At 30.6% G+C, this 17,074-nt stretch overlaps 2 protein-coding genes across 9 annotated transcripts; both read right to left on the bottom strand.

The window, feature by feature from the left end:
- Window positions 1-1,311: 1,311 nt before the first annotated feature.
- Window positions 1,312-7,818, bottom strand: LOC110613871 (protein-tyrosine sulfotransferase). 8 transcript variants are annotated; one of them, XM_021755239.2, is made up of 15 exons: window positions 7,493-7,818; window positions 7,356-7,390; window positions 7,023-7,091; window positions 6,710-6,871; window positions 6,544-6,615; window positions 5,344-5,632; window positions 4,413-4,553; window positions 4,210-4,314; window positions 3,945-4,092; window positions 3,794-3,843; window positions 3,645-3,713; window positions 3,437-3,556; window positions 2,467-2,601; window positions 1,672-1,749; window positions 1,312-1,585 (listed from the first exon to the last, which is right to left on the bottom strand). In XM_021755239.2, exons 1-15 carry the CDS (start codon window positions 7,520-7,522, stop codon window positions 1,562-1,564), a joined length of 1,527 nt encoding a protein of 508 aa, XP_021610931.1. In that variant the 5' UTR covers window positions 7,523-7,818; the 3' UTR covers window positions 1,312-1,561. The 8 variants fall into 8 exon arrangements, with proteins under 8 accessions (XP_021610931.1, XP_021610932.1, XP_021610930.1 ...); XM_021755240.2 differs by having other exon boundaries at window positions 1,312-1,579; XM_021755238.2 differs by having other exon boundaries at window positions 1,312-1,749.
- Window positions 7,819-10,741: 2,923 nt separating this feature from the next.
- LOC110613273 (UDP-xylose transporter 1) lies at window positions 10,742-14,065 on the bottom strand. Its single transcript, XM_021754325.2, has 9 exons — window positions 13,816-14,065; window positions 13,670-13,720; window positions 13,034-13,176; window positions 12,771-12,955; window positions 12,398-12,465; window positions 12,170-12,302; window positions 11,522-11,683; window positions 10,996-11,268; window positions 10,742-10,851 (listed from the first exon to the last, which is right to left on the bottom strand). The coding sequence occupies exons 3-9, from the start codon at window positions 13,152-13,154 to the stop codon at window positions 10,762-10,764; spliced, it is 1,032 nt and encodes a 343-aa protein (XP_021610017.1). The 5' UTR covers window positions 13,155-13,176; window positions 13,670-13,720; window positions 13,816-14,065; the 3' UTR covers window positions 10,742-10,761.
- Window positions 14,066-17,074: the final 3,009 nt, after the last annotated feature.

The following is a 17,074-nucleotide window of genomic DNA, read 5'->3' as shown; positions in this document are numbered from 1 at the left end:
CAAAACTTAACTCTTGAAAATCTGTTTTTTTTTTGTCCGAGAAAAAAAAAATTCATTGTAATAAAAGGTTGTGGAAGCCGAAAAAGTCAAGAGTTACAGCTATAGGCTAGAGTCCCAATACATTTGAAACCAAAACCCCATGCTCAAAGAAAGGACCAAACCAACATCAACTCTAAAAAGAAAAAGGGTAAATGACCCAGACTAGAAGATCCAGTTGGTGATCATAGCAACGCCACAAGCATCAAACGGCACCAAGCAACCAAGGAGAAAGACAAAAAAAAAAATGCATGGTTCTATGAGAAAGGTCTAGATTAGCAGGAAGCGACGGTGAAGCCCAAAAGAAACAACTTCAGAGAATATCTGGAAGCTAAACCGCGAGGTAAGACTTGCAAAAGCTAAGCAATAAAAAGAACCCTAATAAAAGGACTCCAGGGAGAAAAGGACTGAGAAGGAGAATAGCCTCGGGTCTCTCAATCTCATATAGTCGGAGGATGGCTAGAGAGGGAATCTTGGACAACTCTTAAAACCTCAAGGATACTCCAACTCACTCATAGCACCAGATTTAGCACACCCTGAAGCCAATATCATTAAAGACTAAAACAAAGGAAACAAAGAATATGCAGATTTGTAGAAAGAAGCCCTCACCAAGAAAAACATTAGATTTATCAAAAACACACATAAAACTAGCTATACACACCCCATCTCAGAAGAGGGGAGGGACAACCCACTTCCGAGCGGAGAAAGGAACTCCTCACGGGCAGGGGAAGCTGCAGTATCGACAAAGACAAAAGGAACGAGTCCTAGGAATGAAAAAACTACAAGAGAGAAAACTCTCTCTTCTCCGGGAAAAAGAGAAAAGAAAATGAAGATTAACCGAGTGAGTTGTATACCTTTTAACTACCGGAACAAACTAGGTGAGATTAAAATTTTGAATCTTAGGTAAGCAATCTAGTTTGCTTTTTAAGGACAAGGAACATGTTTGTCCAAAAAAGCTTCAAACTCTCTTTCCATTGTTGCAACTAGAAAAGTTTTGCTTTGCCTTTAATTTTCAATGGTTTCTTGAGAAATGATTTTAGCTTTTTATTGGGTTCATGAAGAAAATTATGGCAGCCTCATCCTAAGGACTAACTTATGGAGAACTAAATTATTTGAAATGAAATAATTATGTAGTTTTTTTTTAAAAAAAAAAAACTATTTTGCTTTTATAAATATTTTTCTTTAAGAAATAGGGTAAACAAATAGGTTAACTTATTAAAATCTTAAACTTGATACAATTATAACTATTATTTAAAAAAATTATTAGCACATATAGAGATTAAATAGTTATATTTTATAAAAATTACAGAAAGAAAAAGAAAAAGGGTCCCACTGACCATCAAACACAATAATAGAAAGACACCCTTTTCAATATCAGATCAACGTAACAGTCTGTATGATTTTAATCTAATTTGGAAGGCCATCCCTATCAAAACCACCTTGCTCCATGACTAAGCCCCCATATAAACCAAAGCATAGCCATCCACCAAAAATGGAATCAAACTCGTACCTACTTCCCTATCTTCTATGCAACTTTTGACCCCTGCAGCTAGTAAAAAATTAAAGTACAATTCATATCTTGACTTTTGATGTTTTTCTTCTTGCATTTACAAATAGGAGGAGTACAAGGAGTACCACGATGCCCATGACCGATGAAACTGCTTTCCATAATGTGATGCCACCTGAATTGTTGAATAAATCCTCCAATACTTCCTGCAATTTTAAACCTTGAAAATACATTAGACATGAGTGTGATACTTGCTAGAAGCAATCAAGCTTCCATGCCAATAAGGCCAATATACTTCTGACCCCTTGTGTTATTTATTGCAGGCATTTAAACACAACCAAAGCAGAAATACAAAGCAAGCAGAACTTTCCGAAAACGAGGAGCAACACAGATTTCAAAACTGGGTATAGCCAAAGAACTCAAGCCCATTTATGTTTTCTATCGTTATAAAATGGCTATAACAGGAGGCAGTTGAGGACATCTAATGCTTTTCATACAAAAAATGCTGAGGACTCTTTCGTGTGTTCTCAATCTTTCTTAAACAAGTAGTCAAAAGCTATTTACACATCGAGCATATCTGCATGCAATATATATTTGAGATTCTTTATCATCCTTGACTATTGAAAATGTCATGCATTTAGGAAACTATGAGGCATTCGTCATGGATTCAAAAACATAGAGTACTACAAGCACATTTTCCAATTTTTTCAGAGAAAATGAAAGAATGAAAACAGAAAACTACATCCTTGAACAGATTCTAAGTTTTCCTTGACAAATAAGTAATGCAAGTGTCATAATTACTGGATCACATAAGTTCTATTTGAAGATGCAACCACAGTAGATAAGATGCAACCATAGTAGATGAGGCGTAACTGGTAGAAACACAAATCACGAATTCATGTCCTTAGCAGAAAAATACTTACTGTGCTGGCCAACTTTTGCATACTGTACTTGTGTTGCGTTGCAAAGATGTCTTGAGCATATTTGTAAAGCTCCAAGTCAAGATTGTTAAGTGATCTTATCTGCTCAATAACCACCTCAGAAACATGGAGACGGTCCTGTCAAGATTTCATACATTGAAATGTTAGTCATAATAATAGGCTCTTTTATCCAAACGCATTAGGAAATTATAATAAATCCAACATCAATATAGCAACTTGGAAGGGTTGTAAAAAAGTGTAAGCATGTCGTTTAATGATAACAGTTGAAAATGTTAGCCTAAATCAGCAAGCATGGGCTTCAAGATGTTTTACATAAAATTGAGATGTTTGGAAATATACAAATATAAAAAGACAACTCTTTCTTTTAAATTTTGAGACCTAATTCACTGGTCCAATTAACAGAACCAGTGTAAAACTGAGATGCTTTACAACCCGTTAATTGGACCAGTTAACTATTAACTGTTTACCTTAAGGAATCCAATAATTAACTGGTCCAATGGTTGAGCATACTTTTTTGCTCAAGTATTAGTATTAAGCATTATTCTTTACTATACATATAGTTATTTAGCTTAATTGATTAATGTTACTGAAGTCAAGGAATAATATGATGTCTTTATTTGATACATTTATGCTTATCATTTGGTTGTCTATTCATTTCTTTAAACATCTATTCATTTCATGAACTTTGCAAATTTTTCAATAAAAAAATCACATAGCAAAGGCTGTGGTAAAGGATGATATCAAACAGAAAGTTTTCAGTATTCTCTGCTCTTGCCCACACCAACTCAATCATGTGATCTGACAATTCACTTAATTATCAAATCTCTAAAGAAGCATGGAGAATTCAAAAAAACCTCACAACAATCATGAATCAAACTGCTATGCATTCAATAATTTGTTTACATGAGACAAAAAATGGAAATAGTTGAGAAAACATATGATGGAAGAATACCTCCTTTGAAAAGTTTGCTGGAGCTATTCTCTTTAGAGAAGAAGTACGACGACGTGCCTGGGTTTTCCGTAAACTAGAAATGCAGTCTTCATAGGTTGTCATAAGTTTCTTTACAGTCATCTACCATGGAGGATAAGAAAATCCAAGTCAAAACTTTTACATTTTAAAGAGTGCACTATCCTTTATGTCCAGAAACAAAGTGCCTTACACGTTCTTTCTTCCCTTCCAGATTTTCCGTAGAAGCAATTTCACTTGCCTTTTGGTCCGAGTCGCTAACCTGTTGTCCAGTAAAAGCAATAAGATTACCCAAACTATCATAATCTCTTGTTCAGATGCAAAGGGTTCACAACCACTCACCTGATGATCATCATTTTCAGGCTCAGAATCTGAAATTGAGGAGCTCTGCTCTGTAAAATAAATGAAAAATGAATTTGGTTGAGAAATGGGGAAAATAACTGAAGAATATTGTTGGCACACAGAAAAAGTCCCTTGCCAGTTGCACACTAACCTGATTTACTATCAGCTGCAGTCTCCTCACTAGAGTTTAACGCCAATGCCTGGGAAATCACCTGTGCACCAACCACATTTGCAAACATTGTTGCAGATTCTCTGTGGTCCTCAGTAAGGCCAACATATAGCATCTCATCTAACCTCTTCTGCAAGAATTACAAACATGTAACATGAAAACAGTATGGGGAGAGAGAAAAAAGAAATCAGAGAAACACTATCATGACAATGCATTTCCCAAGACATGAAAAACCTATTGTGAATACCTTTGCAACTTGCAGTACGTGTTCACCAAGAATCTTATACTTCTGCACACAATGGCGCACTTCATGTGATTCCACATAATAAGAGTTGTTGGTCAATCCTGCAACCTGTTAATTAAATCAGTTGGACAAAATAGAAGTAACAAGAAATATATATAAGGAAAAATAAAAGTACTACATGCAGTGGGATTAAACCAGAAATATACCTGGAATGTTGCTCCATTGTGAACAATGTCATATGCTACCGGGTCCATGATATATTCATGCAATGGCATAACAATTTCCTCCATGTTGTATGGATCTTTGCTCTTCACATGATTTGAACCCCTAAATTTCCTAGTATCTCTCTGTCCAAAAAAGTAAACATATATAAATATGAAATGGACTGCAGGGTACAAATAGCCCAGCCCTTCCATAAATCATATCTAGTCCTGGTCCAAGATTTTTTGCTCATGGAGTAGGTCCTATTTATAATGTAAAGCCACCCATGCAGCTGTGGTGTATATACACATGGAAGTAAGCAATAAATTGTCCTCTTGGTCCTCTTATACCATGCAGATTATATAAATATCTCCTTCAAAATAGCCAAGAATAATTAAAAAATTATAGACTTGTTTACATGTGGAAATTAGTCTTCTATTTTCATTTTCCATTTTCTAAGAAAACTCCACTTTTCATTTTCCATGAAATGAGCTAAACATGGAAAACGTGTTCAACTGTCAATAATACAGGACAATTTTCTAACTAAAAAATTAGTCATATTTTTTTCATGATTAAAAAAATCAATATAAAATATATTTAGAAACTTATTTATTAGTTTCCATTTGGAAGCAGAAATTTTGTTATAGAGGAAAACAATTAAAGAAAAAAATCTAAATTTGTTTTCAAAATCTTAGTTAAATTTTGAAAACATGAAAAGTCCATTTTCCAGATCTCTAACTAGAAATCTGGCAAATGTGAACATGATACTCTGTTGTCTAGTTCTTAGAAATCTTTTCAAAAATAAGCAATTGTGTAAAGAGCATATTGTAAAATGACTATGACCCAGCAAATTAAGCAAAGCTAAATCCTTTAGCATTGCAAAGCCCAAATAAAAATAAGAGACATGAGATGCAACTGACTACAAAATAGACATACTCTAGCAAATAGGTCTTCCCTCATCCATGGAACCAGATACTTCCAGGGCCATATATCCAGTGTACTAACTCCACCATTCCTTGGACGTAACCGACCAGCCATTCGTGTGGCAGAAGTTAAGTTAGGATGCACCAAGAACCTGGCCGCCACTTCAACTGAAAATTCGTAAGTACTAAACACACGATCAACTGGATTCCTGAGTATGGTCACCACTGAAGTTTTTTCCTTTGGAAGTTTGGACATCATGCTATAGTCATCATGTGTAACCAACAATTTGCACTTCTGTTTGCTGCACAAAATCTATCTACATAAATACAAGATGTCATAGAAAAACATTGAGATAATAATGTAAGCAACCACATAAAGTAACAAGAATTCCACTCCTGAGGCTTCCTTTCTTCCCCTGGAATTATAGTGTTATGGTACTTCAATAAAAATTATTATAATTGTTAAATTTGGATCAGACCTATCTCACCCCAAGACCTATCTCACCCCCAAAGCTAACTCAAGGGAGGAGGAGTGCCTATGGCCCATTAAGGGGCACATTACCCCTTTCCACAACTGATGTACAACTGATGTAGGATTCAACACACTCCCCTCACGCCCATAATTTTACTGGTGCATGGGAGGCCCAACATCGGATGGGAGGCTCTGATACCATGTTAAAAGTTATTAGCTCAAGAGGGAGGAGTGCCTATAACTCATATAAGCGGCATATTACGCCTTTCCACAACCGATGTGGGATTCAATAATAATCAAGCCTTTGCATTTCTTCTACCCTTCTTCTTTCCTAAATTTACAAGAAATTTACTAAATCAGATGAAAATCTAACTGAGGTACTTGGACAGTATTACTCCTCGCTCCAACAGAAAAGGAAAACAAGCCCTTGCATGAGCTCATATTACAACTACAAATTATTTTCATACAAAGAGAAAAAAAAAAAAAGAAGAAGAGATTGCTTGAAACGCAAGCCTTCAAAGAGACACAACCGAATCTGTTTCATCCTAATCCTCCATGTATAACTGAAAGTTAATAGATAAAGAAGCAATGTGTAGCTAATTTAAAAATAATATCAGTAAAGATAAAATAATAGATAAAGAAGCAATGTGTAGCTAATTTAAAAATAATATCAGTAAAGATAAAATCAGTATTCCATAAACTTTAGGCATAAGTAAAAGATGAGAAATAGATCAACTGTACCTTGGATCAAACCGCAGCTTATCATATGAACGGGGACATTCCTGAGAGTTATGGTACAGCTTTCTCAAGAAACTGCAGGTTCAACATATAGCAGAACGCAGAAGTTAATATGATCGACGGAAATGGTTAGCTCTATTTCATGTGATAGTGTGCCCACTATACTTACCAGTGAAAATATGTACGCCCTCCAGTTCTTGGGACATGGAGGAAAAACAACAAATCTCGCAGCGTGTGTTTGCCCTTTGTAGCTTCTTCTTCAAGAGAAGCAAAGGCCCACTTCTTGACAATTTTTTCACAATGGCTAAAATCATTTTTCATGGGAGAGGCACTTGCTAATACAGAAACAAGGATTAGCGTCAGAAGAAGCAAAGCTATCAACTGAAACTTGCAACAATGTCCAGGCCCAAAAAAGGCAAGAAGAACATATAAAGGATTTCATGACAAATAAAAATTGAACAGCAAAACCTTCAGACACATACCCAATCCAAGCAGCATCAAAATCATAGTGAGCCTCATTGTAGGATCCATCCACATAATTGCGATAACAACTGCCAAAGTAGACAAAAACATACATGAAACAATGACAATAACATAACAACATTTCACACTGTTAGGCCCTTCGATTGCCTTTAGTCTTGCTTGTTGCATTTCTGCATAATAACAGCAAATATTTCTCAAACAGAACATAAAACAAAGACCCAAAAATTTTAACTTAACAAAATGTCCAATAATTCTTCTACTTATTTTCTCTCTCAAACTATAAGCTAACAGAAAAACTTTCCACTTCTAAAGGAGCAGAACATATTACGAACCAGAAATGATGCAAAAACCACCAATAACCAAAACCCTAATCAGAACAAAGAAGGGGATTAGAAGAAAATCTAGAAGACAAACAGAAAAAAGAGACATTAAAAAAGAAAGAAAAGAGGGACAAGGATTAGTGGGCTACCTGTATCGGGTTTAGGGATCTCGTGCTCATAAATTCGTTCAAGTCAGTGTTGGAACTCTACCAGACAGACCTCGCAATCAATTAGGTCCACGCCAAACAGAATCACAGTTTTCCAGATATGGTTACTCCGGATTTTCTCGCCGGCCAAACACAAAAAGTCAGAACTTTTTATAATTTTCCCAGGAAGTGGAGAAATTTCTCTTTCTGAATCTGTGTTGCAAGTGTGTGCGCTTGAATCAACACAACAACACAGATTCAGAGAAAGCTTTTCAGGAAATAATTAGCAAGTTATCATCTGCCACTGAATTAATGGCTAATTAGCTGTTAACACTAATTTTCAAAGACCAGAATTAGTGCTGGATTATTATTTTTTAATTGTTTATTTTATAATTTTTTTTATTTTTAATGATTTTTTTAATAGAAAATATATAAAGAGAAAAATACCTTTACATTTCTAGCATATGTTAAAATTAACAAGTATATTACTGTATTTTTAAAATTTAATATTTTAATTTTATCAACCCGAATGTTCTATGCAAGAAAATAATTATTTTTGATTTGATAAAATTGAAATATAGAAATTAAAATATTTATTTTAAAAAAATTAAAGAATATAAAAATTAATTTTATATAATAAAAGGATTAAAAAAATATTTTTTAAATACCTATAATCTGTCATTTAACGTTTATAATCTAAATTAATAACACTAATTAACAATTTTAATTTTTAAAATTTTATAATAATTTATCTAAAATATCTAAACTTTAGACAGTCTTATTTTTTTATATGTTAATATTAAATAATATAAAAATTTTAAAACGATAATTATTATAGGATAAAAATAATAAAATTTAAAAATGTGAATATTTTAATTATTTTAAAAATAATTAATGAAAAAATAAATTTATTAAATTATTAAATTTTATAAATAAGAATTAATATTCAGAAATTCATAAAATAGAATCTATGTATAAATTTAATTAGAGAAGATTTCGTCCTCGTCTTTGTTACTTTTTCTTTTATTATCCAGTAATAATAACATGTGATGTGTGACTGTTTTTCTGCTACAATATCATTAGAACTACAAAGTAACTAGATCGATTATTTTTTTTTAAGTTATATCATCGGATTAAATTATTTTTAGATTTATATTTATGACTGATCCGGCCAATCCCACGTATTCGAATTAGAATTTGCAATATTGAATCGATCTACTTAAAAATAGCTTGATAAGTTTTAGACTTATAATTTTTTAAGATTCGGCCTATTATCAAGAAAATATATTTTAATTTTTTCTTATTTTAATAATATAAATTTTCTTGAAAAGAAAAAAAATTCGAGAAACTTACAATTTATCATATTGCTCGTGTACGATATTTTTTGTGAGTATGTATTTATTAGAAAATAGAACTATAAAATAAAATAAAACTTTGTGATTTAATAGAAAAATTAATTTGATTTTCTAGTTAATTTTTAACCAGAAAAATATTGCAATTGTCAAGATAAAATTATTTATTATTAATTTTGTATTGATAACATAATAAATTATGTTATCTAAAACTTTTAAAAAAACTATATTATTTAAAATTTTATATTATTTTTCAAATAAAAATTTAAATAAAATTATAATAGTTAATTATATGTTAAAAAAATTATGAAATAAAGAAAATTATTTATTAATTACATATTTTTTACTGTAGATTTTTTTTTAAAAGCAAAACTATTTATTGTATTAATAAAATTTTATCAAATAAAGAGAGATATCTAATAAATTCTCTAATTAAAGTATGGGCAGCTAATCTAATAGAAATATCAGTTTTAAGATCTAACAAAAATTTACAATCATTCAAAATCAAATCCAGTTTAAAAATATTTAAATATGGAAACTGAAGAGATTGAACCAAACAGTTTATAAGAATACAGCCATTAAAAGACAAATTTCATACAAAGAGCAAACTATAACAGAGAGCTAAAACTTTTATTTCTATCAAAAATAAAATATTTTGCTTGTAACTAGTAATCAAATCCTTCAATCCATTAACTGTCCGAGAATTGCGGAGTTCTCAGCAGTTTCAACACAAAACGATAATTATTTTCGACTATCTCGACTTTTGACGGAATGAGTCGCTTCACTGTTACATGTCAAATTACCGTTCGCAGAGGTGTGGTTAGAGACATCCTTCGCAGGGATGTAGTTAGAGGTATTCTGTTAAGAAGATGGAAAATCTGTAGTATCATCATCCTGTTGAGAGAAAGGAAAATCAATATTGTTAAAAAATCGAAACAAATATCTTTTTATCCCTAATTCTATAATAGATATCTCCTCTAAATGATGCTATAAATTTATCTATGAAGTCTACATATTCTGAAAATTGATTAGATTGTATTTGAGAAATATCCCACCATACAAAAATCATAAATAAGGATCAAAATATTTTTAAACTTTTTCATAAAGACAACATGATCTTTTTATTTATTAATAATTAATTAATACAAATTATTTTTTATGAAAAAAGGAAATGGAATTAGATATAAAAAAAAGCGATCACATCGAACCATAGAAGACCACAGACAAAAACTTATCTTAGAAAGTTAAATTATAATAGTTAAATTATAATACAGCAGATGCATTTTTATAAGTAATTTTTGCAGGATAAGTGAAATATCAAAACGCATCGTTTTGCACCCATTTAGTAATTAGTGCCATCAAGTATTGGAGAGTGTGTAAATGGGGGAATTTTGAGTAGTTTCAAAGAGTCAAAACCCTACAAGTGGAGTGGTGGAACTCTACCCAATACCCATCTCCACCTCCTACCTAAATTCTATAGTGTTGGTGGTGGCCCCCACCCCAACAGTGTTGGCATTTGCTGGAACCAAGACCACGGCATTGGACCACTCATAAATTATTATTAATGAATTAAGTTTTTGGTTAATGGTATTCTGATTTTTTTAAAAAAAATTAAAATTTGATCTTATATAAAATCTCATTAATTTATTTTTTAATTTTAAAAAATATATTAAATTTTTTAAATATTTTAAACGGGTTATTATTAAGTTTTTTTATTAATTTAATAATTAAATATTATTATAAAAAAATTTAAAATATTTTTTAAAAAAGCAAATGAATTGAACATAATTTAAAAAAGCAAAGGAAATGAGTGTTTATTTAAAGAATCAAAATCATTTGCTTACACCCATCAAAATGTCTTACACCAAACAGCATATTTATATGGAACCTTTTACATTAAAAACAAAATTGGCTATTTACTTAGACAAGAGAGTCCTTTGCTGTTTTCTTTGTCTCATGACTTTCTTTGTCTTGCATTGCTATGAGTGGTGTGTTGTCCTTCTCCTTCATCTGAAACAAGATATGGTCATTTTCAGTTCACATGCATACATTCAAATTTATTTCAAGGACTAAAAAGTAATAAGTTTTAAGAACAGAAGAATATAATATTTCAGGGACTAAAAAGTAATAAGTGGGAAAGAGAAGTGGGAGTACCTGAGGTCCTAATGAGAGGTCAAGAGATTGTTTCTTCTTGTTTTCTTGGGTGCAGAAATAAGAATATAAGCCCATACCAAAGATTGCAATTATAATTCCAATGATATTTCTGAGGGTGAAAGGATCATGCAAAAGTGTATACCCAAACCCAAGAACAAGACTTGTCTTGAGATGGCCAAGAACTTGATATGTAACTGGTGATGTCTTCCCTATTACCATGAATGTGCTGAAGTTCACTGCCACTGATATCAGGCATGACAGGATGATGAATGCCTGCAAAATCACTCAAAATATTAACATATTGCCCACATCTCTTATTTGAATCGTCTTTATTTTTAGTGACATCAGCGAATTGACAATATAATTATCTGCATAAATAATTATTTGACAATACAATTTCGCATTGATAATAGGTTTTTTACGTGTCGACAACTCAAATTTAGTGATCATACATCGTATGATTATAAAATTTGAAAAAGAAATTGAGAAAGAAATATGAGAAAGAGAGATAAATGATGTATATTACCAAGACTATAGAAGAATATTTGTAAGCAAAAACATTCTTTTTGGTGAGGAATTGATCAACCAAAGGGCCTGAGACAAAAAGAATTGCAGCCTGAAATGGAGCAGATTGATAAAGCAGCTGAGTTGAAGACACATTGAGCCTCTTTTGTATTGTATTTGTCAGCTGAATTTAGCATTAATTAGGTTAAGAATGAACATTTTCTCTTATTATTGTGATCAATTCAATAATTTCATCGAAATTATTATTACTATTTTATCCCTAAATTACATTAAAACTCACTAAATAGTCTAAGTATATCTGAAATTTTAAAAAGTTTACTAATCAGTCTCTCCATCAATTTTAGTCGCTATTATAAAAAAGTCTAAATGCCTTCAATATAGAGAGATTAAATAGTAGATATTTTTATAAAATTGAGAGATTAATTAATAAATTTTTTCATACTACAGAGATTAATTAAATAATAAAACACTTAATAGTTAAAACTAATAAAGAGACTAATTAGTAAATTTTTTAATACTTCGAAAACTTTTAAAACTGAGAGATTAACTGATAAATTTTTTTATATTATAAAAATTAAATAATAAGTTTTTTATAATTAAATTATAAGGTAAGATTAAATAAATCTAAAGAAATTAATTAAAAGGATACAATTTGGCCAACACAGGTTGTTACAATGGCTAGCATTGAAAGAATAGTGCCAACAAGATTGAGCTGAAGATCAGTCACAGAGGCAATGCCTACCCCAATAAGCAAGAGGAAGAGAGAACACTTAATATTCTGGCTGCAAGAATTTGAAAAAAAAAAAAAATTAAGCAAAATATAATAATAAATTTAAAAAATTTTAAGTGGAAATATTTCAAAGGCAGAATTGATTACCTGAAATATTTTTTGAAGAAAAGAGTTTCCAATAGAACAGTGAATGGTATGATTGCAAGTTTGGTCATCTGCAGTAATATAAAAAAAATCCCAAAGAAAAATAAGTACATATATAAAGGGAAATCATTCTCGTGGTTATGATTTTAATTACAGAACAAAGCACGTTGTTGTAACAGTACGATCCAAATTGATTTAAATAACTTTTAGATTTATTTTTTATTTAATTTAAAATAAATTCATTAATTTTTCTGTAACGATTGTTGCTGCTATAATTTTAATTTTTTTAAATAATTCGAAAAAAATATTTTAAATGTTATAATTAAATTAAATTTGAATACCCTTTAATTAATAAGAAGAAGAGAAGAGAAGATACCTGGTAGAATCCAATGGAATTGAAACCCAGGCTGAGGTTGAGCAATCCAATAGAAACACCATTAAGAATTCCAAAGAGCATTACAGTCTTCATGTCAATGGGCTTTGACTCAAACAGATTGAAACGTTGTGCACAATGAAGTGTGCAGAATGTTACCATGAGGTGCCAGCTTGTGAGGGTTGTTGCTAAAAACCCAAAAAAAAAAAAAAAATAAATAATAATCATAATATCAAAAAAATTAAAAAAATTCATAACTTAATTACCAAAAGGGAAGCCGAGATTGCTCATCAAAGCTTTGTTGCATATGACAATGGAAACAGATGATGCCACTGAAAGAAACAGTGCACCAATAACACCCAGCTGGAAGCTTGACATTTCTCCCATATATCTTCCACCCAGAAAATAACTAAATAAGAAAAATTAACAAGGTTAGAAATCCATTATTATAAAGTTAAATGTAAATTTATTATTAATTAAATTTCAAAAGGTTGCTTCAAAGGTCAACTCTGTGAAATTATAAACAAATCTTTATGATAGCTAACTCCTGTGAATAATTAAAGTACACAATTGATAAGCAATAGGGTAGATCTAAATTTTAAAAGGGTCGATAATAAAATTTGGATTCGTGCCGGGTAAGTTAATAAGAAATATATGGCTCACTCGTAAATTTTTAAAAGTATTTAAATTCGAGAACTCTTATTAAAAGAAAATGGATCGGGCCATCCTTTTCATCCCTAGGATTGAACTTAAAATTTTTAATTAGGGAGAAATCATAATCTCTTATGAAGCTACGAGATTATGAAATCTCCATAGATGCCATGTAGAAGAGAAGTTCATATATTGGGAGAGAGAGAGAGAGGAGTTGGAAAGAAAAACTGAAGAAAGAAAATAAACCATACCCTCAAAAGCTTCAAAGAGAAGAAAAAGGATTCTTGGAGTTGCGGGAAGCCCTGAAAATTCACAAAGAAAACCAATGCATTTAATCTCAAAAACAAGCACACAAACATTCCTAGAAAAATTAAGAATACACATATATCTCCCATACCTTTGGAACTGTGTATGTACAGAAACCAGTTATGGACGTAGGGCTCCTACAACTCCATGCAAAAACCAGAATCCGGCAAGGCTAAGTAAGCTAGCCGGTGGTGGAGATATAAATGGCAAGAATCAGAAGGGAAGGAGAGAGAGATGAAGTGGTCCTGGCTTGAAAGAGAATGAAAATTCAGCAGATTTATTGTTAATGGAAGGAGAAGAGTTTGGTGCCTAACTCTGATATTATTTAGTTATTGGTTTGGTTTTTAAACTCTTTTACCAATCACATGTGCTATATATCTTCTCACTTCCAGAAGGAAGTTGGTTGACCTGTCTCCTATTTAAGATTTTGTTTGGTCGGAATAATTTAATTCAGAAAATTCAAATTCTCATATTATTTAGTTGATAATTTATTTTTTTTAAAATAGAGAAAATAAATTAATTTCATTCTTTTTTCTGAATTGAATTCTTAAAAAAATAACCTATTTAAATCCAACGACATCTAAATTTAAATAAGTGCCGAATATTTAGATTCGTGTAAGAAATTAATATATAATAGAAGAAGAGGGTAAGAGTTATATGTCAAATGATAAAATTATCATTTTCTTAATATATAACCTTTGTTTTTATTCATCTAACTATTATTTTAATTGGAGGTTGGAGATTAGAAATTAAAAAATATGTCTTTGATTGGTGTATTAAGTCAGACTAGGCTTTAATTTTATTATTATTTTTTGCCAATGTAACAATTGAAAGGCTTCAAATTAAATTTGTCATGATATAAGTGTGATGAATTAAATATGAGATATTTTATTTTTCATTTATTTTTAAGAAAATGAGACCACGTATATTTTTATTAGGGTGAACATTTAGTTGGTTCGGTTTAAAATCGAATCGAACTTAATAAATTAAAATTTTAGTATTTATAAAAATCGAACCGAATTGATTTTAGTCAGAAATTAAATTAAATCGAAACGGTCTGATTTGATTTAAATTTTTTATTTTTTTATACTTTATTTTTAGTATTTTAAAATTTAATTAAAATATTTTATTCTTAATATGATCTAATTTTTCTATATTATTGAAAATAATATACTAGTATCACTAATCGGTTCAGTTCAATTTTTTCAGATAAAAATTGAATCAAACTAAAATAATTAAAATTTTTAAAATTAAAAATTGAATCGAATCAAAATGAAATGAATAAAAAACCAAACCTAATTTTCAAATTAATTCGGCTTGATCGATTTTTTCGATTTGAACCGAATACTGTTCACTCCTAATTTTTATCCCTTGTCTAATTACTTTGGCATATTTTTCATTAATTATTTTTTTTCCAAGTGAAAAATTTATAAAGACATATATAATAATACGATCATGATCTTAATTAGAGAAGATAAATTAACTGAGTTGAGTTTAAATTTCGAGTCAATTTGATTATATATTAAAAAGCTAAATATAAATAATTTTGAATTATATATGATTTCAATTAATTTACAATCACGTATTATTTCGACTCAAAATATTTTTTTGATAAAATTTGGAACACATGCATAATATAATGTGTTGAAAAAATTTCCCATTTCTCCTTTGTGAAATAGAAGATGGAGAAGCTAGTATTCATATTAGGTTCAATATGTACTTGGTAATGATTTTATTAGATCTTAAATGAGTCTTAGCACAGAAGCTAGAAAGGTGAGACTTACATTTCTAAAATGGAGAGTGAGTGAAGTTTCTGCCAATGCAAGCAAAATGCATTGCCATTCTCAAACTCAATTAGTGTTTGGTGATAATAAAACTTGAATTTCACTCCAAAAAATATATAAAAAAAAAAAAAACTTTTTTTGGGTTTCCTTGGAATATCACAATCACCAACCAGGCAAATTTTGGAAAAACCATTTTCACATTAAAGAAATCCCTTGATTTTGACATTTATTTTGCACCAAGAACCATAATGTATGGATTATATAATTTAGGCAATCATGATAATATTCAGGTGAGTCTATACAATTATGTATTTATCGAATTCATCCATATTTTGTAATTAGGGAAATCTTTGCCCACATGTATACTTACACATCTAATTACTGAATGAATAATATTTTTATTGAAATCATGATTAGTTTAATATTTAAATTTAGACTATATTTGAAGAGGAAGTTTTTAAAAATAAGATATGATTTTTTTAATTAAAATAATTAAATTATTTATATCCAAAGGTTTAATACGAATAAATTTGAGATATCTCAAATTTTATTTTCATCAAAAAAATATATATATATTTGGAAGGAAGAAGGATACGGGTTTGAAAGTTTTAAAACCTCTAAAAATACCCTCACTTTTTTAACCTACTAAATTGGTGAATTGGGAAATTTTTAGAATTTTACCTGGTAGTGCTAATTATTGGGGGCTTGCACAGTGAAAGCATTATGGAATCCCAGGTGAACAGTGGAGGGATATACCTCTTATTTATGCCCCCTTTATGTAGGCTAATTATTTTACCTTTTTTTTTTCAATCTTGAATTATTGATCGAATACTGATTGATAGGTTAAATACCAGAAGGCTGCCAAGTGCCTCCAATCAACCCTGATTGACCAAATCATTCATTTAGTTGAAGCTTTAAGCCAGAATTTAATTACCAATTACCCATTTTGTTGTTTTATTAGTATCACTCATACTTGCACTTGCACTTGCACTTTGGACAAAAAAAAGTATCACTTATACTTGAAATTTAATGGTGGGTATTAAGGTGACAGTACGTTGAAGCATCACTTTTGCTTGGGTTTCTCGTTCATTAGGGACTATATATGATGTATCATTATCAATATTATATGTATCTTTCAATCGAATCTTGTTAAATGGTGTACTGTGGGCTAGCTCTTAGAATAATTTTGAATATGGACCACTTGCATTTGCATCTAGCTGTTCTGATAACGATGACCTACCAGTTACCTGTAACTGCTGAAACTTCATCAGATGGGAGACCAGAAAACTATTTCCTCGAATGTTTCTCTTCATGGCCGCTATTATTCTTCATTGCAGAGAGCGTGAGAAAGCTGTCAGCATTTCCTAAAGTATGAGATCGTGAACAGGACCAGTAGTTCAATGATAATTTTGAATTTGGGTACGGTTTATTGAACTATTCAAACTCTATTACTTATCCCTCAACTATGCAATATTTGCAACTTACCATGGTTTTAAGGTGTGAATGTGACACCTAGAGTAGTTGATGTGGGATTTCATGTAACATATAAATCTAAGTAAAAAAGAC

The sequence above is a fragment of the Manihot esculenta genome, chromosome 4, assembly GCF_001659605.2.
Source record: "Manihot esculenta cultivar AM560-2 chromosome 4, M.esculenta_v8, whole genome shotgun sequence".
NCBI lineage: Eukaryota > Viridiplantae > Streptophyta > Magnoliopsida > Malpighiales > Euphorbiaceae > Manihot > Manihot esculenta.
The sequence above is the reverse complement of the archived record's forward strand: the minus strand, read 5'-3'. Positions and strand labels throughout refer to the sequence as shown.